The sequence below is a fragment of the Salmo trutta genome, chromosome 21 (genome assembly GCF_901001165.1).
Source record: "Salmo trutta chromosome 21, fSalTru1.1, whole genome shotgun sequence".
NCBI lineage: Eukaryota > Metazoa > Chordata > Actinopteri > Salmoniformes > Salmonidae > Salmo > Salmo trutta.
In genome coordinates, this window is record NC_042977.1 from 40069268 (window position 1) to 40092332 (window position 23065).

At 44.1% G+C, this 23065-nt stretch overlaps 1 protein-coding gene across 1 annotated transcript; it reads right to left on the reverse strand.

Annotated features, from left to right (window-relative positions):
• Positions 1–959: 959 nt before the first annotated feature.
• Positions 960–5525, reverse strand: LOC115157421 (protein FAM186A). The gene is made up of 9 exons (XM_029705652.1): positions 4924–5525; positions 4729–4847; positions 2256–4650; positions 2061–2179; positions 1875–1978; positions 1628–1805; positions 1340–1543; positions 1170–1261; positions 960–1083 (listed from the first exon to the last, which is right to left on the reverse strand). Exons 1-9 carry the CDS (start codon positions 5497–5499, stop codon positions 1031–1033), a joined length of 3840 nt encoding a protein of 1279 aa, XP_029561512.1. The 5' UTR covers positions 5500–5525; the 3' UTR covers positions 960–1030.
• Between the last annotated feature and the right edge of the window lie 17540 nt (positions 5526–23065).

Sequence of the window (23065 nt, forward strand, 5' to 3'; positions counted from 1 at the left end):
CAACCTCCTGAATTCTAAGGCGAAGGTAATTCAAATTGAGGAGTGAAAACCAACTCCAACTTCTTGCAAAGGTAAGTCGGTCATTCACTTACAAAGTCAGGTGTGTAAATTATACAAATTCTCTCTTCAGAAGAAGTTGCCATTTGGTTCTTGGTAACTTACTCGGTTATCTTGCTAATTTTCCCCAATGCACAATAATTTTCTACTAACAATACGGGTTCGGGTGGGGGTCTTGGATGGTTAGGGGTGGCCTGGCCGAAACGTCACTGGTTCGGATCCCAGAGTCAGCTGGGTGGGGGAATCTGCCCTTGATCCTGATTGCGCCTGTGGGTCGCTCTGGATGGGAGCGTCTGTTAAATGACTAGAAAGTAATGTAAATGTTGAGCAGCTTCACTGCACTTTAAAATTCAGGTATGCCACATTTTTAGCTGGCTACCAGGAACAACCTTAGCTCAGAAAGTTCATCCAGCGGTTGACGACACTTGTTAACAGACCTCATGAAAATGCATAGGCCGTAGTACATTTTCACACTAGAATCAACATTTGACTAATATTGATGCAACACAGGCTGTTTCTCAGCACTACGCATCATGCCTCTTGTCCACTCCATGATCTTCTGTTACAGCTGCAATGGTTCCGAGGTCAGTTTAGACATTAATGCCTCCTGCCTAAACTGACATATTGGACTTGCCCTCACATAAACCTCACGCAAGTCGAGTGCACATGAATGCAAATCACTTTTTAAAAAAATGTTATTTTCAAAACATCAAGTAGTCAATTGACAAATCACTCGTGGAAATTGATGGGGCCCAGGGGACAATTCAGTACAGTAGCAATGGTAGGAACCTGAGAAATGTAGCTCATGACAAAGTTCTGTGAATAAAGAGTGATCAGCTACACACATTTTCCTATTTGATAAAATTCCTGAATTTTAAATTCCAAATAAATCCAGTCACATGTGAACATTGTAATGTAATAGGTTTATTCTCCCCCCAAAAACTGTTTTAAAAAAGGCAACATTCTTGTAATATTACTCTTGGACCATGATAGGGCCCATGGTAGCTTCACCTTCCTTATGCACATCTGAGGAGAGTAGAGAACAGTGATAGGATTAAAAAATATATATATTTTTTTAAACTGATAAAGCTCTGGCTTTGATGAACACTTACCTGAATCACTGTCCAGATCTCTAGCCTTGCTTACAGCACAGCTGGAGTCACAGCAGCCACAAACCTGGTCATCCCCACCTGCAGCTTTCCAGCTACAGATAAATATGAAGGTTAGTTTATATAGCAGCATGTCATAAACATAATATACCCACAACTCAGCTTATACATACCCATCTGTGAAAGAGCAGGCCTTGTTCTCAGCATCAATGGGGGAAGAGGCTGCAGTTGCTTTCAGATGACATGTTATGTAGAGCTGTTGGGAATCCTTCTGTGGTTGGAACCTGAAGGACTCCAGCTGAAACTGGATCTTGTCATCCTGGGATCTGGACAGGAACTGGGAGCTGGAGCCGGTCAACTTGGCATCAACCAGACACCTGAGGAGACCAAGGGTCAACGTTAGGCTTCAGGGGTTACACTTAAGGTAATATAAGAGGATTCAAACTGACAACTAAACTCACCCATGGTCCTCAATGAAAGAATATCTAGGGACAGTGTGGACATCAGGCGCCAAGGTGGCGACACAGCGGTCCACAAAGACACGGAGGGGAACGTGATGGTACGGCATGACTGAGGCTTCCATGTTGATAATGTCACCAAGATAGTAATGGTTGGAGGGCCTCTCAAACTGCCAGTCAGCTGGAAAGACGAGTAGCATGTCAGTGGGGGTTTACACAAAGGAAGAGGCTTCCAGTCAGGTTTACCTACCAGTCATTAACCTCAGGGAGAAGTAGAGGAGTTCCTCTGCCACCATGTTGGAAGTGTAGGGGATCCAGGTCGGCTTCAGGGCATTGCTGCTCACATCGTGATTCCTAGAAACAAACATGGAATACGGCATTACTCAAACCTCAGAATGATATGGGTTGTCAAAGAGAGGAACGCAACAATAGTTACCTCAAATAGTGGCACTCAATATCAACCATAGCTGCACTGGTCTTCACTATAGAAGTGTTAGCAAGAGGTTTTGGCTCATAGACAAGAGTGAAGGTGTAGATCAGCACATCCTCAGTCATCTAGGAACAGGATCACAAATGATGTAGCACAAGAATAATGATTCAGTCAGGAAGTTAAACAACAAATGTGACATACCGTCAGCTCACTGCCACAGCCATGCAGCTCTGATTCAAAGGTGAGCACATGAGCTTCAGCATCCTCCTCAGTGGCAGCACAACCTCCTAGAGTGATATGCTCTGGCTGGATGAGCCGGCCAATCCCCAGCAGGTCCTGGTTCACCTGCACACGGACCACACTCTCCCCACACCGAGCTGACACACTGTTGGCCGCCACCTGCTTCAGCCGCTCAGACACAGTAGGCTTGTGCTCAGGCTTTTCAACTTTAGGATAGCTCCAAGTCAAAGGGTTCTCAGAGGTCTGCTTGGACTGGGAGCTCTCAGGGTCTTCATCCTGGCTAGGTTTCTGGCCCAAAGGCATACCAACAGGTTCCTGGCCCACAGACTCTCCTCTAGGTTGCTGGACCACAGGCTCTTGGCCCACATGCTGGCTAGGTTCCTGACACAAAGGCAAGCTAGGTTCTTGGCGCACAGGCTGCTCGCTAGGTTCCTGGCCCACAGGCTGCTCGCCAACAGGTTCCTGGCCCACAGGCTCTTGGCCCATAGGCTGGCTAGGTTCCTGGCCCACAGGCTGCTCGCCAACAGGTTCCTGGCCCACAGGCTGCTCGCCAACAGGTTCCTGGCCCACAGGCTGCTCGCCAACATGCTCGCTAGGTTCCTGACCCAAAAGCTCGCCAACAGGCTGCTGGCCAGGTTCATTACCCAAAATCTCACTTGGTTCCTGGCCCACAGGCTCACTAGGTGCTTGGCCCACAGGCTGCTCGCTAGGTTGCTGGACCACAGGCTGCTCTCCAACAGGTTCCCGGCCCACAGGCACTAGGCCCACAGGCTCGCCGCTAGCTTCCCGGCCCACAGGCTGCTCTCCAGGTTCTTGACCAACAGGCTCTCCAGGAGCTTGGCCCACAGGCTCACTAGGGTCTTGGCCCACATCCTCGCTAGGGTCTTGGCCCACAGGCTGCTCGCTAGGTTCATGGCCCACAGGTAACTCTCCAACAGGTTCCTGGCCCACAGGCTCTCCGCTAGGTTCCTGGCCCACAGGCTCTCCGCTAGGTTCCTGGCCCACAGGCTCTCCGCTAGGTTCCTGGCCCACAGGCTCTCCGCTAGGTTCCTGGCCCACAGGCTCTCCGCTAGGTTCCTGGCCCACAGGCTCTCCGCTAGGTTCCTGGCCCACAGGCTCTCCGCTAGGTTCCTGGCCCACAGGCTCTCCAAAATGCTCACTAGGTTCCTGGCCCACAGGCTCTCCAAAATGCTCACTAGGTTCCTGGCCCACAGGCTCGCTAGATTCCTGACCAAAAGGCTGGCCAACAGGCTGCTTGCTAGCTTCCCGGCCCACAGGCTCTACGCTAAATTCCCGGCCCACAGGTTCTACGCTAGGTTGCTGGACCACAGGCTGCTCTCCAACAGGTTGCTGGCCCACAGGCTGCTCGCCAACAGGCTGCTGGCCCACAGGCTGCTCGCCAACAGGCTGCTGGCTAGGTTGCTTGCCCACAGGCTCACTAGGTTCATGACCCACAGGCTCTCCAAAATGCTCACTAGGTTCTTGGCCCACAGGCTCGCTAGGTTCCTGACCAAAAGGCTGGCCAACAGGCTGCTTGCTAGCTTCCCGGCCCACAGGCTCTACGCTAGCTTCCCGGCCCACAGGCTTGCTAGTTTCTAGACCCAAAAGCCAGCCAACAAGCTCGCTAAGTTCCTGTCCAACAGTCTGTCCAACCGGATCCCGGCCCACAGGCTCTCCTGGCGCTTGACCGACAGACTCTCCGCGAGGTCCCTGTCGCACAGGCTGCTCACCAACAGGGTCGCTAGTATCTTGGCCCACATCCTCGCTAGGTTCCTGGCCAACAGGCTGCTCTCCCCTAGATCCATGTCCCTCAGGCTGCTCACCAACAGGGTCGCTAGGTTCCTGGCCCACAGGCTGCTCACCAACAGGGTCGCTAGGTTCCTGGCCCACAGGCTGCTCACCAACAGGGTCGCTAGGTTCCTGGCCCACAGGCTGCTCACCAACAGGCTCGCTAGGTTCCTTTCCAACAGGCTCTCCAACCGAATCTTGGCCCACAGGCTCTACGCTAGGTTCCCGGCCCACAGGCGCTACGCTAGGTTCCCGGCCCACAGGCGCTACGCTAGGTTCCCGGCCCACAGGCGCTACGCTAGGTTCCCGGCCCACAGGCGCTACGCTAGGTTCCCGGCCCACAGGCGCTACGCTAGGTTCCCGGCCCACAGGCGCTACGCTAGGTTCCCGGCCCACAGGCGCTACGCTAGGTTCCCGGCCCACAGGCTCTACGCTAGGTTCCCGGCCCACAGGCTCTACGCTAGGTTCCCGGCCCACATGCTTTATAACAACCTGGCTAGGTTCTTGGCCCACAGGCTGGCTAGGTTCTACAGCATACTTCAGGGCATTGCTGCTCACGTCATGATTCCTACAAACACGGAATATACCATTACTCAAACCTCAAAATTATAGGTGTTGTCAAAGTGAAGAATGCAACAATAGTTACCTCAAGTAGTGGCACTCAATATCAACCATAGCTTTACTGGTCTTCACTATAGAAGTGTTAGCAAGATGTTTAGGCTCATAGACAAGAGTGAAGGTGTAGATCAGCACATCCTCATTCATCTAGGAACAGGATAACAATTCATGTATCAGATAAGAATAATGATTGTCAGGAAGTTAAACAACAAATGTGACATACCGTCAGCTCACTGCCACAGCCATGCAGCTCTGATTCAAAGGTGAGCACAAGAGCTTCAGCATCCTCCTCAGTGGCAGCACAGCCTCCTAGAGTGATACGCTCTGGCTGGATGAGCCGGCCAATCCCCAGAAGGTCCTGCTTCACCGCCACACGGACCACACTCTGCCCACACCAAGCCACCACACCGTTGGCTGCCACCTGCTTTAGCTGCTCAAACACTGTAGAATTGTGCTCACGCTTCTCAATCATAGGATAGAGCCAAGTCAGAGGGTTCTCAAATGTCTGCTTGGACTGGAAGCTCTCAGGGTCTTCATCCTGGCTAGGTTCCTGTCCCACGGGCTCGACGCCGGGCTCCTGCCCCACAGGCTCGACAACAGGCTCGCTAGGTTCTTGTCCCACAGGGTCCTCTCCCACAGGCTCTTCTTGCACTGGCTTCTGAGAGTCAAACTGCGCTGAAACTTCATCGTCATGCAGAAACCCCGATCTCGGATGAAACCATCTGGAGTCCCAAGTCTCACTAACACAGCCAAAAGCCACGACCAACAGCAGCACTGCAGACACTTGCCTGAACCCCATCACTCCAAATAGACATTAGTTATTCTTGTCAATTCTTCCACACAGTCTGTCAAACCATTTTGTAGCCATGATGTCTGACAAAGGCCCCACCCCATTCATCAATCAGCTTGATTATTGTCCAGACCTGATTAATTAAACAGGTGCTGAAGAATGTGAAGTTGATTGTCATTTACATTCCATTGGTTGCCTTTGTGCAGACAAAATTACGTACACCTGGAGCTTTATTGAGGAGGGCTCAACTTTAGAGAGTGTTCATAGAAATGTGTTATGTAGGACAGACATGCTTTTCTATAGTCTATGTTACTCCCAGATCCTGTTGTTGAGCTATCCTTGGTATAGAAAATGAAAGATTGGTCAGAAGTCAGTGATATAGGGAAACTTTCACAGATGGATCCAAGGACCCAGAAAGTGGGCGCACAGCTAGCAGGTGTTTACGTTCCTGAATTTGATGTGCAGATATGTAGAAGAATAACAGATGAACTGTCAGTATAATCATTTGAACTGTTGGCGATAGTAGTTTCCCTCCAGTGGGTGGAGGACGTACAACCTGTCAGAATTATAGTACGCTCAGATTCCCTCTCTGTATTGAATTGTTTATCATCTGGCTAATCTAATAGGAGTGACCTACTATTGGAGGTATTAATGTCATTATGGAGAAGTGAGAGACAGGGCGTGTTGAATGAATGAATGAATTAAATTGTATTTTGTATCAAACCGCCAATTGCCAACCCAACCCTTATGCTTATGGGATTAATTGACACAAACAAACGTTACAATAATTCACTATGGTAATTAAATTAGCATTCTTCTTCCGGTGTTCTCTGCATTGTGCATCGTTTAAAGAGTGAAAAAGAAAAGTCAGGTCAAAATCAGTACATAATGGTAAATAAGGTTATCCAAACAATAATTACATCCCTAGAGCAGTACAATAATATACCTACACACTGTATACAGTTGAAGTCGCAAGTTTACAAACACTTAGGTTGGAGTCATTAAAACTCGTTTTTCAACCACTCCACAAACTATAGTTTTAGAAAGTCGGTTAGGACATCTACTTTGTGCATTACACAAGTCATTTTTCCAACAATTGTTTAAAGACAGATTATTTCACTTATAATTCACTGTATCACAATTCCAGTGGGTCAGAAGTTTACATACACTAAGTTGACTGTGCCTGTAAACAGCTTGGAAAATTCCAGAAAATGATTGTCATGGCTTAAGTAGCCTCTGATAGGCTAATTGACATCATTTGAGTCAATTGGAGGTGTACATGTGGATATATTTCAAGGCCTACCTTCAAACTCAGTGCCTCTTTGCTTGACATCATGGGAAAATCAAAAGAAATCAGCCAAGACCTCAGAAAAAAAAGTGTAGACCTCCACAAGTCTGGTTCATCCTTGGAAGCAATTTCCAAACACCTGAAGGTACCACGTTCATCTGTACAAACAACAGTACGCAAGTATAAACACCATGGGACCACGCAGCCGTCATACCGCTCAGGAAGGAGACGCATTCTGTCTCCTAGAGATGAACGTACTTTGGTGCGAAAAGTGCAAATCAATCCCAGAAAACAGCAAAGGACCTTGTGAAGATGCTGGAGGAAACCGGTTAAAAAGTATCTATATCCACAGTAAAACGAGTCCTATATCGACACAACCTGAATGGCCGCTCAGCAAGGAAGAAGCCTCTGCTCCAAAACCTCCATAAAAAAGTCAGACTACGGTTTGCAACTGCACATGGGGACAAAGATCATACTTTTTGGAGAAATGTCCTCTAGAATGATGAAACAAAAATAGAACTGTTTGGCCATAAGACCTTTGTTATGTTTGGAGGAAAAAGGGGCAGGCTTGCAAGCCGAAGAACACCATCCCAAGCACGGGGGTGGCAGCACCATGTTGTGGGGGTGCTTTGCTGCAGGAGGAACTGGTGCACTTCACAAAATAGATGGCATCATGAGGCAGGAAAATTATGTGGATATATTGAAGCAACATCAAGACATCAGTCAGGAAGTTAAAGCTTGGTCGCAAATGGGTCTTCCAAATGGACAATGACCCCAAGCATACTTCCAAAGTTGTTGCAAAATGGCTTAAGAACAACAAAGTCAAGGTATTGGAGTCGCCATCACAAAGCCTTGACCTCAATCCTATAGAAATTTGTGGGCATAACTGAAAAAGCGTGTGCGAGCAAAGAGGCCTACAAACCTGACTCAGTTACACCAGCTCTGTCTGGAGGAATGGGCCAAAATTCACTCTACTTATTGTTGGAAGCTTGTGGAAGGCTACCCAAAATGTTTGACCCAAGTTAACCAATATAAACGCAATGCTACCAAATACTAATTGAGTGTATGTAAACTTCTGACCCACTGGGAATGTGATGAAAGAAATAAAAGCTGAAATAGATCATTCTTTCTCCTATTATGCTGACATTTCACATTCTTAAAATAACGTGGTGATCCTAACTGACCTAAGACAATTTTTACTGGGATTAAATGTCAGGAATTGTGAGAAACTGAGTTTAAATGTATTTGGTTAAGCTGTATGTAATCTCAACTTCAACTGTATATACAGATCAATACATAAAAGATACAGAAGTCATTTGAACCCAGTCTGGCACAAAGAGAGGATTCATATGGGAGACAAGCCCATACACAATTTATATACATACATGCCATTTACCACATAGAAGCTAAATATTTGTACAATTTAATTATAGGTAGCCTTTCTTTTATTCCAGGCTTTATTAAAGAAAAAGGGCAAGTAGTGAGGTTCTACTGGGTCCCAGCCTATTTGCTTGTGGAAGGGAATTCAATTGTAAACCAGTTAGCTAAAAGAGCTTTAAAACAAGATGTAAATTATATTAACGTTCCAGGTGAGGCCAAATGTAAGATCAGAGACATTTTGATAGATGTGTGGCAGTAGAGATGGGAATCTGATCCCATGGGCCGGCATTTATATGCTCTCCAAAGAAAGGTTGGTGGACCAATATTCAAAGGTCAGATTAGGAAGGAAGAGGTGGTGTTTGCTCAATTGTGCCTCTGACATTGTACATTGAAATCGGCATTATATCTGGTTGGCAAGCTAGTGAGTGGATTTTGTGTTTGGGGTGTATGTTCAATGAATCAAAAGAGTAGGTGTTGTTATTTTGTTGTAAGTTTGTTTAAGAGAGGGAAAGACTGGGTCATTGAGGTTGGATGGGGGGGTCTATTAGAAGTTAGTAGGGCTCTTTTTTATTTTCTCTGAATTACTGAGTTTGGTAGGAGGATTTAGAAATGTGGAGCTAATGTTGTAAATAGTGATTGACCAAACACTCCAGCACAGTAGGTGGCGGCATGCACCTTTTAACATCTGTTTGCGGACTGCCAAAATATCATAGAGGAAGAAGAAGAAGACTTTCTTTTCTATAATGGTGTGAGCTCTATATCACAGGAGGTTGGTGGCACGTTAATTGGGGAGGACAGGATAGTGGTAATGGCTGGAGAAGAATGAGTGGAATGGTATCAAATACATCAAACACATCAATGGTTTGATGCCATTCCATTCACTCCGTTCCAGCCATTATTATGAGCCGTCCTCCCCTCAGCAGCCTCCACTGCTCTATATATTGTATTGCTATCGGATCACACAAGTGCTCACGATAATAAAGTTGACTGTAATTTAACCACACACCTTGTGTTGCGTCATGGGGCGGGAATATATGCTTGAGTAAGGTTGGCTTTTTAGCGTTCATAGCAATGGTTATCAACTGTACCACAGAAATGGAATGTAAATCACAGAAAATAGATGTTGTGGTGGCAGCTGCAGAGAAGAACTTAGGGGTACAACATTTGACTTCAGAAGAGTTACAGCATGTGTTGAGTGGTACTGTCCCGTCCTCTCAGGTCATTGGCCTGGGGTAGGATCAGACAGGGTTCAAGTAGTGGATTAAGGTGATGGGTTTTAATGAGTGTAGGGTTAGTTGGTAGCGTAATAAAAAATATGTATCTGTGTGTCACCCTCCAAATTGTCTGAATTAATCTGATGAATCAAGAAATCTGTAATTTGGATGGTTTTGCCAAGGATGTCTTTGTCACACAATTTTACATCCAGCTAAGGAGTTTGGTGCAGTATTTCTCAAGTACAAAAATGTGCCTGAAAACTAGTAGTGCACTGCAGACAGATTCTAGTCAGCTGCTGCAGTGCAGGACTGATTTCTGAGAACATGTCTACAACTTCATCAGCAAGCTGTCAAACTAGCGGAAATAAAGCACAAACTACATACAGTTTACCAGTGCCCAAAATCACTAGCTAGCTAAGTTCCATCCCTGTGTTTGTCAATGAAGCTTGCTAACAGCAAGCAGGCACATTGAGCAAATAAAAAAAACATCTAATTGTATGTGTCATATGCTTCATAGACAACTAACTGTGAAACTCTTACTTACGGGTCCATTACCAGCAATGAAGAGTTAAAGATAATATAAAAAAATTGAAATAGTGACACAAGGAATAAATGCACAGTGAATAACAAATAAAAATAATGAGTAAAAATAACATGGCTACCTACAGGGAGTACCAGTACCGAGTCGATGTGCAGGGGTACAAGGTAATTGAGGTAGCTATGTGCTGAACATAGAGCTAAAGTAACTAGGCAACAGTATAAATAATAGACAGTAGCAGCAGTGTGTGTGTGTGGCGTCAGTATGCATGTGTGTGCATGCTATGTGTGTGTGGGCGTGTTTGTGTGTGTGTGTTGGGGTGTTAGTGAAAGTATGTGTGAGTGTGTGGGTAGAGTCCAGTGTGTGTGCACAGAGTCAGTGCAAGTGGGTTAGTGCAATAAAGGGTCAATGCAGGTAGTCTGTGTAGCCATTTCATTAGCTATTTAGCAGTTTTGTTTATGGCTTGGAGGTAGAAGCTGTTCAGGGTCCTGTTGGTTCAGACTTGGTGCATTGTTACCACTTGCCATGCGGTATTAGAGAGAACAGTCTGTGGCTGGAGTCTTTGACAATTTTTTGGCCTTTGCCTTTGACGCCAGGTTCTGGATGGCAGGGAGCTCGGCCCCAGTGATGTACTCGGCCATTTGTACTACCCTTTGTAGCGCCTTGCGGTCTAATGCCAAGCAGTTGCCATACCAAGCGGTGATGCAGCCAGTCCAGATGCTCTCGATGGTGCAGTTGTTTAACTTTTTGAGGATTTGAGGGCCCATGCCAAATCTTTTCAGCCTCCTGAGTGGGAAGAGGCAATGTCGTGCCCTCTTCCCGACTGTGTTGGTGTGTTTTGACCATGATAGATCCTTAGTGATGTGGACACCGGGGAACTTGAAGCTGTAGACCCACTCCACTACAGCCCCGTCGATGTGAATGGGGGCGTGCTCGGCCTTCTGTTTCTTGTAGTCCACAATCCTCTCCATTGTTTTACTGACTTTGAGGGAGAGTTGTTGTCCTGGCACCACACTGCCAAGTCTCTGACCTCCTCCCTATAGACTGTCTCATTGTCGTTAGTGATCAGGCCTACAACTGTCGTGTCGTCGGCAAATTTAATGATGGTGTTGGAGTCGTGAGCGGCCATGCAGTCGTGGGTGAACAGGGAGTGCAGGAGGGGACTAGGCACACACCCTTGAGGGGCCCCCATGGCTGAGGGTCACCATGGCGGATGTGTTGTTGTCTACCCTCACCACCTGGGGGTGGCCCGTCAGGAAGTCCAGTATCCAGTTTCAGAGGGAGGTGTTCAGTCCGAGGGCAGGCAGGCCACGTTAGCTAAATAAACTTATCAAGTCACTGGCTAGTGGCAAAGTGTTTCGGTGCCATTTTGTGCTTACAACTTTCTCACTATCTATTACCAGAGATACTCTATTTAATGACGAGATGGTCTTGTCTCCACCCTAACAATGGGGATCACCTATTCACCTATTCCTCTTTTTGGATTGGTGGATATACTTCTTTTCTCAATGAATTTGAAATACCTTCGCCTTGGAACGGTAAGTCAGTCGTTCATTTAGCGGTCATGCAAAGTCAGCTACATATAGGTTGTAATTTTTCACTTATCAATATTTTTTTATTCAGATGAAGTTGCTATTGTTCTTGGTAGCTGACTGTCAGAGAGTTGTTGAGGAACTGTAACATTAGTGTTAGCTAGCTATCTAGTTTATTATTTTCCCCAATACAGTTAGTTCCTACTAACAATCTGCGTGTGGGTCTTAGATGGTGGCCTGACAGTTGGGAGCGTTGGGCTGCTGGCCGAAATATTGCTGGTTTGGGTCCCCGAGTCGGCTGGCTCGGGGATCTGTCGATGTGCCCTTGGGCGAGGAGCTTGACCATGACTGCTCCTGTGGGTCGCTCTGGATGGGAACGTCTACTAAATTATTGGAATGTAATGGAATTGTTGAGCGGCTTCACTACAGATGGATTGTATGTTTTAAAATTCAGGTCCGTACAGCTATCCAGGGGGAGTTTGCCACATTTTTCACCAGCTACTAGTAATAACCTTAGCTCAGAAAGTTTTCATCCATCGGTTGATGACACTGTCTGTTGTTTACAGACCTCATGAATATGCATATACTTTTTCGTACATTTTTACACTAGAATCAATGTTTCTGACTAATATTGATTCAACACTGGCCGTTTTCAACCAGAGAAGTTGGTTTTCTAGTTCAGCTGCCATTTAAAGCTAGAATCCGCAATTGAAAACCAAACCATGGATTACAATTTATCCTGGCCCATAGAATACTTACAGGGTGAGGAACCATGTTACAATAAGTAGAAAAATCATGAACTACTCCTTTAAGTAAATAAACCTTGGACAAGCAAGTCTTCACATGAGGCAACTTATACAAGTTCACTACCTGGACATGATGTTAGTCTGTTAAAGGGCCTTACCCCTAATACATCTCCTTAATTATGAGTGCCAAGTGGAGAGGCATCAGGTCTTATTATATATCATTTTTAGTCTTTGGTTCGATTTGACTGGGGATTGATACCCCAACCTTCCAATCTCAGGGCAAACACTTTAACCAGAAGGCCAATGAGTTGGGTGGTCGTGTATGGCTCAGTTGGTAAGAGCATGGCCCACACCAGGGTTGTGGGTTTGATTTCCTGGGCCACCCCTACAAAAAAAATGGATGCATGCATGACTGTAAGTTGCTTTGGCTAAAGGCCTCTGCTAAATGGCATATATTATTATATACACTGCTCAAAAAAATAAAGGGAACAACATATCCTAGATCTGAATGAATGAAATAATCTTATTAAATACTTTTTTCTTTACATAGTTGAATGTGCTGACAACAAAATCACACAAAAATAATCAATGGAAATCCAATTTATCAACCCATGGAGGTCTGGATTTGGAGTCACACTCAAAATTAAAGTGGAAAACCACACTACAGGCTGATCCAACTTTAATGTAATGTCCTTAAAACAAGTCAAAATGAGGCTCAGTAGTCTGTGTGGCCTCCACGTGCCTGTATGACCTCCCTACAACGCCTGGGCATGCTCCTGATGAGGGGGCGGATGGTCTCCTGAGGGATCTCCTCCCAGACCTGGACTAAAGCATCCGCCAACTCCTGGACAGTCTGTGGTGCAACGTGGCGTTGGTGGATGGAGCGAGACATGATGTCCCAGATGTGCTCAATTGGATTCAGGTCTGGGGAACGGGCGGGCCAGTCCATAGCATCAATGCCTTCCTCTTGCAGGAACTGCTGACACACTCCAGCCACATGAGGTCTAGCATTGTCTTGCATTAGGAGGAACCCAGGGCCAACCGCACCAGCATATGGTCTCACAAGGGGTCTGAGGATCTCATCTCGGTACCTAATGGCAGTCAGGCTACCTCTGGCGAGCACATGGAGGGCTGTGCGGCCCCCCAAAGAAATGCCACCCCACACCATGACTGACCCACCGCCAAACCGGTCATGCTGGAGGATGTTGCAGGCAGCAGAACGTTCTCCACGTTGTCTCCAGACTGTCACATGTGCTCAGTGTGAACCTGCTTTCATCTGTGAAGAGCACAGGGCGCCAGTGGCGAATTTGCCAATCTTGGTGTTCTCTGGCAAATGCCAAACGTCCTGCACGGTGTTGGGCTGTAAGCACAACCCCCACCTGTGGACGTCGGGCCCTCATACCACCCTCATGGAGTCTGTTTCTGACCGTTTGAGCAGACACATGCACATTTGTGGCCTGCTGGAGGTCATTTTGCAGGGCTCTGGCAGTGCTCCTCCTGCTCCTCCTTGCACAAAGGTGGAGGTAGCGGTCCTGCTGTGCTGGGTTGTTGCCCTCCTACGGCCTCCTCCACATCTCCTGATGTACTGGCCTGTCTCCTGGTAGCGCCTCCATGCTCTGGACACTACGCTGACAGACACAGCAAACCTTCTTGCCACAGCTCGCATTGATGTGCCATCCTGGATGAGCTGCACTACCTGAGCCACTTGTGTGGGTTGTAGACTCCGTCTCATGCTACCACTAGAGTGAAAGCACCGCCAGCATTCAAAAGTGACCAAAACATCAGCCAGGAAGCATAGGAACTGAGAAGTGGTCTGTGGTTACCACCTGCAGAACCACTCCTTTATTGGGGGTGTCTTGCTAATTGCCTATAATTTCCACCTGTTGTCTATTCCATTTGCACAACAGCATGTGAAATTTATTGTCAATCAGTGTTGCTTCCTAAGTGGACAGTTTGATTTCACAGAAGTGTGATTGACTTGGAATTACATTGTGTTGTTTAAGTGTTCCCTTTATTTTTTTGAGCAGTATATTATATATAATTGGTTCCACACATGCTGTAGGTGTCAAACATCTCTCCAAAAATGACAAATTGTGTAAAATCTAGCTATCCATTCATGATGGATAGCTTAAATGAAAGCATTTGTTATGGCCAAAGGGACATTCTTTGATAGACAATACCTTTCGTATTTTCATGAGTGTTTAGGTCCATAGCTGGCCACTATCTGCTTACACTACTTTCAAGGTAAGGCAACATGGTTTCTTTCTGCGTTTCAGAGGATTTATAAAAATGCCTATATTATTTAAATAAAATGTCATTTTAATTTCTAGTTCATCTTTACAATAATTTTAATGATCTGAGTTCATCTCTTCAGTTTGTGTTGGAAAGAGAAGCGTTAATACTGAAGAGAAAAACATATCCAATCAGGATTTGCTTTGTTGGTTTCTTGGTAGAAACATCTAGCTAGCTCAGCCAGCCATTAGCTAGGTATTCAGAAGCTGGACACTGTATTAGAGCAGAATTTTGGAGTGACAGTGGAATGAACCAATCACATTTTGACTTGCAATGGGTGGGGCCATAAAAAACAGTTGACGGGTGACGGTGGGGTTTAAGATAGTTTTCTGTTGCACTACTTTACAGTAAAACAGTAACTATCTTAGTTTCCCTTGGAAACTCACATCTCAGCTCTTTTACACTGAGGGTTTGATTGAGTAGCTGTGTTTACTACAGTTCTGTTTCACGACTTTACAGTACAGACAGTATATATCCTAGTTGTAAGTTAGAAACTAAGTTAGAAAGTTAGAAACGACTTTTCAGCTATATTACACTGTGGTATTGCACAGTGTGTAGCAGGGTTTACTATAGTTTTATATTGCACTACTTCACCGTACAGACAGTAGCTGTACTAGTTTCCATTGGAAACTCACATTACAGCTCTACTGCCCTGTGTAAAAACCAGCAGTGTGCAGCTGGGTTGATGCTCAATGGGTTCTCTGTTACACTACTTTACAGTAGGTACAGTAACTATCCTACCTAGTTTCCCTTGGAAACACACAACTCAACTCTATTACACTGAGGGTTTTAGTGTATTGCTGGGTTTACTATAGTTCTGTTACACTACTTTACAGTATAGACAGTAAATATCCTAGTTTCCCTTGAAACACACAACTCAACTCTATTACACTGAGGGTTTTAGTGTATTGCTGGGTTTACTATAGTTCTGTTACACTACTTTACAGTACAGACAGTAAATATCCTAGTTTCCCTAGAAACTCACATAACAGCTAGATTACACTGCTGGTCTTTCGTAGTGTGTAGCTGGGGTTGACATATTTTTCTTTTAAACTGCAGGCGATTCACTGAGGGTAAAAAAGTATTTGATCCCCTGCTGATTTTGTACGTTTGCCCACTGACAAAGAAATTATCAGTCTATAATTTTAATGGTAGGTTTATTTGAACAGTGAGAGACAGAATAACAACAAAAAAATCCAGAAAAACACATGTCAAAAATGTTATAAATTGATTTGCATTTTAATGAGGGAAATAAGTATTTTACCCCCTCTCAATCAGAAAGATTTCTGGCTCCCAGGTGTCTTTTATACAGGTAACGAGCTGAGATTAGGAGCACACTCTTAAAGGGAGTGCTCCTGATCTCAGTTTGTTACCAGTATAAAAGACATCTTTGCACAGAAGCAATCAATCAATCAGATTCCAAACTCTCCACCATGGCCAAGACCAAAGAGCTCTCCATGTCAGGGACAAGATTGTAGACCTACACAAGGCTGGAATGGGCTACAAGACCATCGCCAAGCAGCTTGGTGAGAAGGTGACAACAGTTGGTGCGATTATTCGCAAATGGAAGAAACACAAAAGAACTGTCAATCTCCCTCGGCCTGGGGCTCCATGCAAGATCTCACCTCGTGGAGTTGCAATGATCATGAGAACGGTGAGGAATCAGCCCAGAACTACACGGGAGGATCTTGTCAATGATCTCAAGGCAGCTGGGACTATAGTCACCAAGAAAACAATTGGTAACACACTACGCCGTGAAGGACTGAAATCCTGCAGCGCCCGTAAGGTCCCCCTGCTGAAGAAAGCACATACACATGCCGTCTGAAGTTTGCCAATGAACATCGGAATGATTCAGAGGACAACTGGGTGAAAGTGTTGTGGTCAGATGAGACCAAAATGGAGCTCTTTGGCATCAACTCAACTCGCCGTGTTTGGAGGAGGAGGAATGCTGCCTATGACCCCAAGAACACCATCCCCATCCTCAAACATGGAGGTGGAAACATTATGCTTTGGGGGTGTTTTTCTGCTAAGGGGACAGGACAACTTCACCGCATCAAAGGGACGATGGACAGGGCCATGTACCGTCAAATCTTGGGTGAGAACCTCCTTCCCTCAGCCAGGGCATTGAAAATGGGTCGTGGATGGGTATTCCAGTATGACAATGACCCAAAACACACGGCCAAGGCAACAAAGGAGTGGCTCAAGAAGAAGCACATTAAGGGCCTGGAGTGGCCTAGCCAGTCTCCAGACCTTAATCCCACAGAAAATCTGTGGAGGGACCTGAAGGTTCGAGTTGCCAAACGTCAGCCTCAAAACCTTAATGACTTGGAGAAGATCTGCAAAGAGGAGTGGGACAAAATCGCTCCTGAGATGTGTGCAAACCTGCTGGCCAACTATAAGAAATGTCTGACCTCTGTGATTGCCAACAAGGGTTTTGTCACCAAGTACTAAGTCATGTTTTGCAGAGGGGTCAAATACTTATTTCCCTCATTAAAATGCAAATCATTTCATAAAATTTGACATGCGTTTTTCTGTTTTTTTTGGTTGTTATTCTGTCTCTCAGTGTTCAAATAAACCTACCATTAAAATTATAGACTGATCATTTCTTTGTCAGTGGGCAAACGTACAAAATCAGCAGGGGATCAAATACTTTTTTCCCTCACTGTTTGTATATTTCAATTATGGAGTTTGCATCTAATTCTTGTATAAAATGAATGAGTAAAGATGGAACTATTTGTGAAATGATGTAATATGATGTTAAACATTTAATGTGAAAGAATTGTATTCCCTTTAAAGTTTAACTAAGTCATTGGCCCTCCCCCATGAGCACAGACATGATCTGGCATCATAGACCCGCCTTTTCTATTGTTAAGAAATAAAAACCCCTCCTGAGGAAATCCTCTTTAGACCATGCGTACCTCGGTCAGCTGAGGGGGCAAAGGTTTGAGTTTAGACTAAGCAAACCCACAGCGTGAGCTGTGATTGCGAATAGTTATTTAATTCCTAACCATACCACGTGGAGCATTGGCTACACGGCTGGAAATGGTTAAACTCTGAGACTATCGATCCCTAAAGAATAAGAGCAAATCTTAGACACTAATTACTAGTCTGCAGCTAGAAATGATGTCAACCTGGGATGAGAAGACAGACAACCGCAAAAACACCTACCTATGAGAACATTTCTGAATGGTACTCTGAAGTATCCATTCTAACCATGAAAGACTTTGATCTTTAGGGAAGCAGAGAGAGAGAGAGAGAGACTCGGATGAACTCTCCAACAGAAGGACTTACGATTCCAACAGAGATCACGACGACACACTGGGCGTAAATATGTATTGATTGCAGTTACTCCCGAATGAGTAAGCATTCATGTGCAAAGGTTTAGCATTTCAATTAACGTAATTATCAACTGTGTAGTGACTCCTTTTGTCTTTCCCGCCCTTTTCAGTCCACACCCACTTCCCTTTGTCCACCAAGCCGTCATATCGGCTTAGCCCACTAGGGAACCTCCCCTATCATTTCCTTGCAACCATATCTAGTGTTTGTGTGTTTATGCATTTCTGTGATTATTTAGTTAGTTAGTAAATCAATGATTAAGACAATTGGTGTATGGATGATTCATAGTAAAGGCTGGGTTCGTGCAGATAACCAACAATTTACAATGTTTGGAATGAGACTAACGTGAGGTAAAGAATAATTCATTAATTAGAAGACTAATTGATCAGATATTAAAATATCTGAAGAGTTATATCTGGAAAATTATAACTTTGTAATCTGAAGATTATCCTTGGTGCCCCGACTTCCTAGTTAATTACATTTAGATGATTAGTTTAATCACGTAATAATAATTACAGAGAATTGATTTGATAAAATAACAGTATTCACTTTAATGATGTCAAAAACATGACAGTAGCCTTTGTTTTGTCCCATTTCAGAAGTAAATGAACTTGGCTAGCTTTCACCAGTTGATGTACCATTAGAGAGGGAGCTGGCCAAAAGTTGGCTAACATTAGCTATTATTGTTTTGCCTCAATCACGCTAGACCTGAATCAAACATTGAAATCATTGGCTAAACAAACGATTGAAGATTGATATTCTGATGTTTTTTCAGTGTGTGAAGGAAAATTTGATGTTTGTGTATCAAACCAATGCTACTTTTCTAATAACCAATTAGATGGATTCATGCAGGTGACTGACTGATCGTGTATGGAGGAATCCTCTCTATCACTGATAAGAAACTTGGCAGTATGCCCAGAACATTGCTTTGGGAACCGAGGTAACTCAGTTTCAAGGTCTCAACTTGGAGAGAAGAACCCTCGTGAGGTATTGGTCAGTCACATGCAGGAGCTAACGTTAATGATGAATAAATCATGCAAATATGTCTGCGTAAGCAGTATATAAGAGAACTGAAGCGACCGCTCCGGCGGAGCTTTTTCTGATCGACCTGTACTGTGTGCCGAATTTGTTGTAACCTCTCCAGCTTGCTGATAATAAAGAGTGATTAATTTAATATTTAATATTGACTTCAGGTGTCCCTGGTGTTGAATTTCCAAAACAAGTGCAATATGGAGTTTTATTATTCAGTATGGCAATGTAACATTATTGATCGCTTCCCTATCGAATTCCCTACTTTTCACACTGACACAGTAATAAACAGCTCCAATGTTACATTGCACAGTAGAGGTCTGCTTTCTTCATCCAGCTCCTGCCCTCACCAGCTGGCTTTCTATCCAACTCCCACTCGCTACCACAAGAACTGGTCCCAAACCCAACCGTAGTCCCACAATGTTATTTTAGGCGTATGTGACACAACCCTATAGGTAATATAAAATGCGCAAAAATAACTTAAGAAATAGGTTAACTTAACAGAGATTCTCACATGGCCCTTATTTTGTATTACTGGGCCATATCAGCCAATATGATAGATGTAGTTTGAAGAGAGCAGAGTTGGACAGACTTGCACATTTGCATGAGCTATTTTTATAGCCTAACTTTTAGGAGTGGGAAGATTTTCAGACTGAGAAATATGGGTGATCAATATTTAGGCCTATTTCTAGGCAATGTAGTAAACTAATCACCTAATCATAGCCCTATTTAGGAAGTACTTTTCCTTGGAAAGAAAACTGCCCCACGCTTCTCCGCCCATGCATAGGCTATAGCCTGCTCTATTTAATTGAGACCACATGCACACCTGATCTCGCAAGTATAGCTACTGAACTGGAAGCAGCAAGAATGATGACAGCAACACTTGCTACGTTTTGCGTAGCCCTATAGGATATAGCTTATCTTTTAGGAGGACGATTTGCAGGCAGAGACAAATAAATGGGTAATCAATACTTATTGAAAATTAAAAGGTGCAACGCTCGCTCACCATAGTAGCCTAACCTACAGATATGTTTGAAGGCTCAGTCATGTTCATATCATCTCAGACATAAATTACTGCAGTTTAAGGCCATCCATAGGATGTACTATATGCCAGTGAAACTGAATTACATGCACTCAGAAATGTAATTCCTCTGCTGGAGGTGTAAAACACAAAAGGGGACATGTTTGCATATGTTATGGTCTTGTGATGTTACGAGTATGTTTTTTTTATTTCAGCATTTTATTTCCCTATTTTTGTTTGCTTGGAAATGTTGATACTGGAGACTGTTATCTGAAGAAACTGTGTAACCAAGCATTTAGAGTGGCTAAGAAATGCATTGCCATTAATTGGAAGGTTGGTTATCTTTCCACAATGTCAAGTTATGTATCACTAGATCTGATTTATTACAAGATTAAGGGTATACTGGGCAACTTCCATAAGATCTGGATGCCTTATATTTAATACAGTACGACTAAAGGAGTCTGTATTGAAAACATGCCTACGTCAGGGGAGATACCTATTTAAACAATACCTAGCTGCTGGGCTGCTTAGTCCTGGCTCCTGGGGGTCTGCCACCCTGTGGGTTGTCACTCTGGCCTTGACCTAACACACCCAAAACAAATAATGAATGTTTCACTAAGATCCTAAAGCTTTGTGGGGTGTGTTGGGTTCGGGGGCTGCAGGGTGTTGGACCCCTAGGGACAGGACGGGGCGACCCAGCTATATTGCCAGTAAAAAAAAGTGCTGTACAGTACTATCAATCCTATGAGATGAATCATATGGAGGATTTTCTGTTTCTGTTTGTTAATGTATATTTGAGGTGTATGTGGGGTTTTTTGTTTCGAATTTTATTTCCAAATCAAGGTGTGAACTGGGAAGGAAATTGAGTTGGAAGAGAGTTGAGTTACTGATTAGACTGGTGGGGGTCGGGTGTGCAGACGGCTCGGGCTGGCTGGTCGGTCTGGCTGAAATTTGATATAGAGGATGTCTTAATAAAGACAATCAAAAGTCTGTATTTTTTCAACAGTTGTTCATTTGGGCTCCCGAGTGGCGCAGCGGTCTAAGACACTGCATCTCAGTGCAAGAGGCGTCACTACAGTCCCTCGTTTGAATCCAGGCTGTATCACATCCGGCTGTGATTGGGAGTCCCATAGGGAGGCGCACAATTGGCCCAGCGTCATCCGGTTTTGGCCGGGGTGGGCCGTCATTGTAAATAAGAATGTGTTGTCACGGGTGTCGTAGGGTAGAGACCAAGACGCAGCGGGAAAATGTACATTCATCTTCTTTTTTAATTGGTGAAAAAGGAAAACACATATAACGTATACAAAAACACAAACGAACTGGACAGTCTTGTCAGGCAAACAGCTAAACAAGAACAATCTCCCACAAAAACCCCTGAAAAACAAACTCCTAATTATAGGACCCTCAATCAGAGGCAACAATAACCAGCTGCCTCCAATTGAAGGTCCAACCCCAATTAACTAAACATAGAAATACAAAAGACTAGATAGAACATAGAAATATACTAACATAGAACAATGACTAACAAACCCCGGACTAATAAATCAAATACCCCTCTACCTAAACACATGCACAAAACACACCCAAACCACATAAAACAAACACCCCCTGCCACGTCCTGACCAAACTACAATAACGAATAACCCCTATACTGGTCAGGACGTGACATGTGTTCTTAACTGACTTGCCTAATTAAATAAAGGTTAAATAAATACAAAAATTGTTAGGCTATTGGTTAAAGGTGCAACACAAGATTTATTATTAAATTACCTTTGATCTCATTCAGTATTATTAATCACTTAAACATATTTAATAATGATCTCTTACCTAGTTTGATGAATGTGGGCATTTTTGCATAACTTTTTGTTCTAAATATAAACAGCATATTGGATTATGTTAAATTGCAGGAAATTAGCTTTAGATGCCCAAAAAAGTTCTGGGGGAGAACACCTAGACCCCCCCGCCAGGTTATGCATTTTTTCCCCCTCAACAATCTGAGATGAATAAAAAATTGTCATTATATAACTATCTAATTTTGATATCCTCTTTCTTAAAATGTTTCAGATTGATGACCAATGCATTTATGTCCCACTTCAATATAAAGGGACAGAGGAGCAAACATGCCTTTGCTACCACTTTTCGTAGATTCTGACTGTTAAAGATATTTTACTGTGCGTTACTGTTCTGTAGTGTCCTGCATGCCCAAATTATGCCAATCATTCATTTATTTTCTTCTCTTTTTACAGTAAGTGTCATGAAAGCCAGAAAACTTGGGAGGTTGGTGTGTCTTTCAGGCCCTCTGGAAAGTTCTAAAATATGCCCCTGACCGCCGTGGTGGAGAAGGACGCAAAGTATGTATATGAGCAAGTTCCTCTTTTTTAAAGACATCTCTAAGCTATAACTACCACAAAAAGAATGTCCTTTTCTAGTTCTCTTAAAATTCTCAAAATGATCAAGTTGTAATGCACTGATTGTATTCAATGCAGATCTGACCCATCACAGGACTCTTCAAGAGGGCCACAAGGCTCCAGATCGCCTTCTGTGCTCAGAGCTCCTTGATGAGGATCTACCCCATCACACCACTAGTATGAATCATTAGTCAAATAAAACAATGGGCCTTTATATACTCTGTCCCAGTCTTTCTATGCATGTAATGTCTGTGAGTGAATTATGAAACAATTACTGTATGCAGATGTGTGAAACGTGATGTATATTTGTTTTTGCCATTACTTGATCTATTTTAAATGTAAGAATATGTTGCAGATGAACTTTAATTGGTGACTGTGGAAACACATAGAAATGTAATTAACAATGTTTTCAATATCCAACTTTATCCTCTGTAATACTTTTTACAGTACACTCTTTAAAAAAAAGTGCTATCCAGAACCTAAAAGGGTTATTCGGCTGTCCCAATAGGAGAACCCTTTGAAGAACCCTTTTTGGTTTCAGGTAGAACCCCTTGGGGTCCTATGTAGGACCCTTTCCACAGAGGGTTCTATGTGAAACCCAAAAGGGTTCTACATGGAACCAAAAAGGCTTCTCCTATGGGGACAGCCGAAGAAACATTTTGGAAGCTATACTCAGGTGGTCATTACGAGGTCTTAACTATGACCAGTAGGGTACATAATATAGTGGTCAGAATTATGACCTTCTGGTGAGATAGAGATCACAATTATATGCTCCACACATTACATACTTC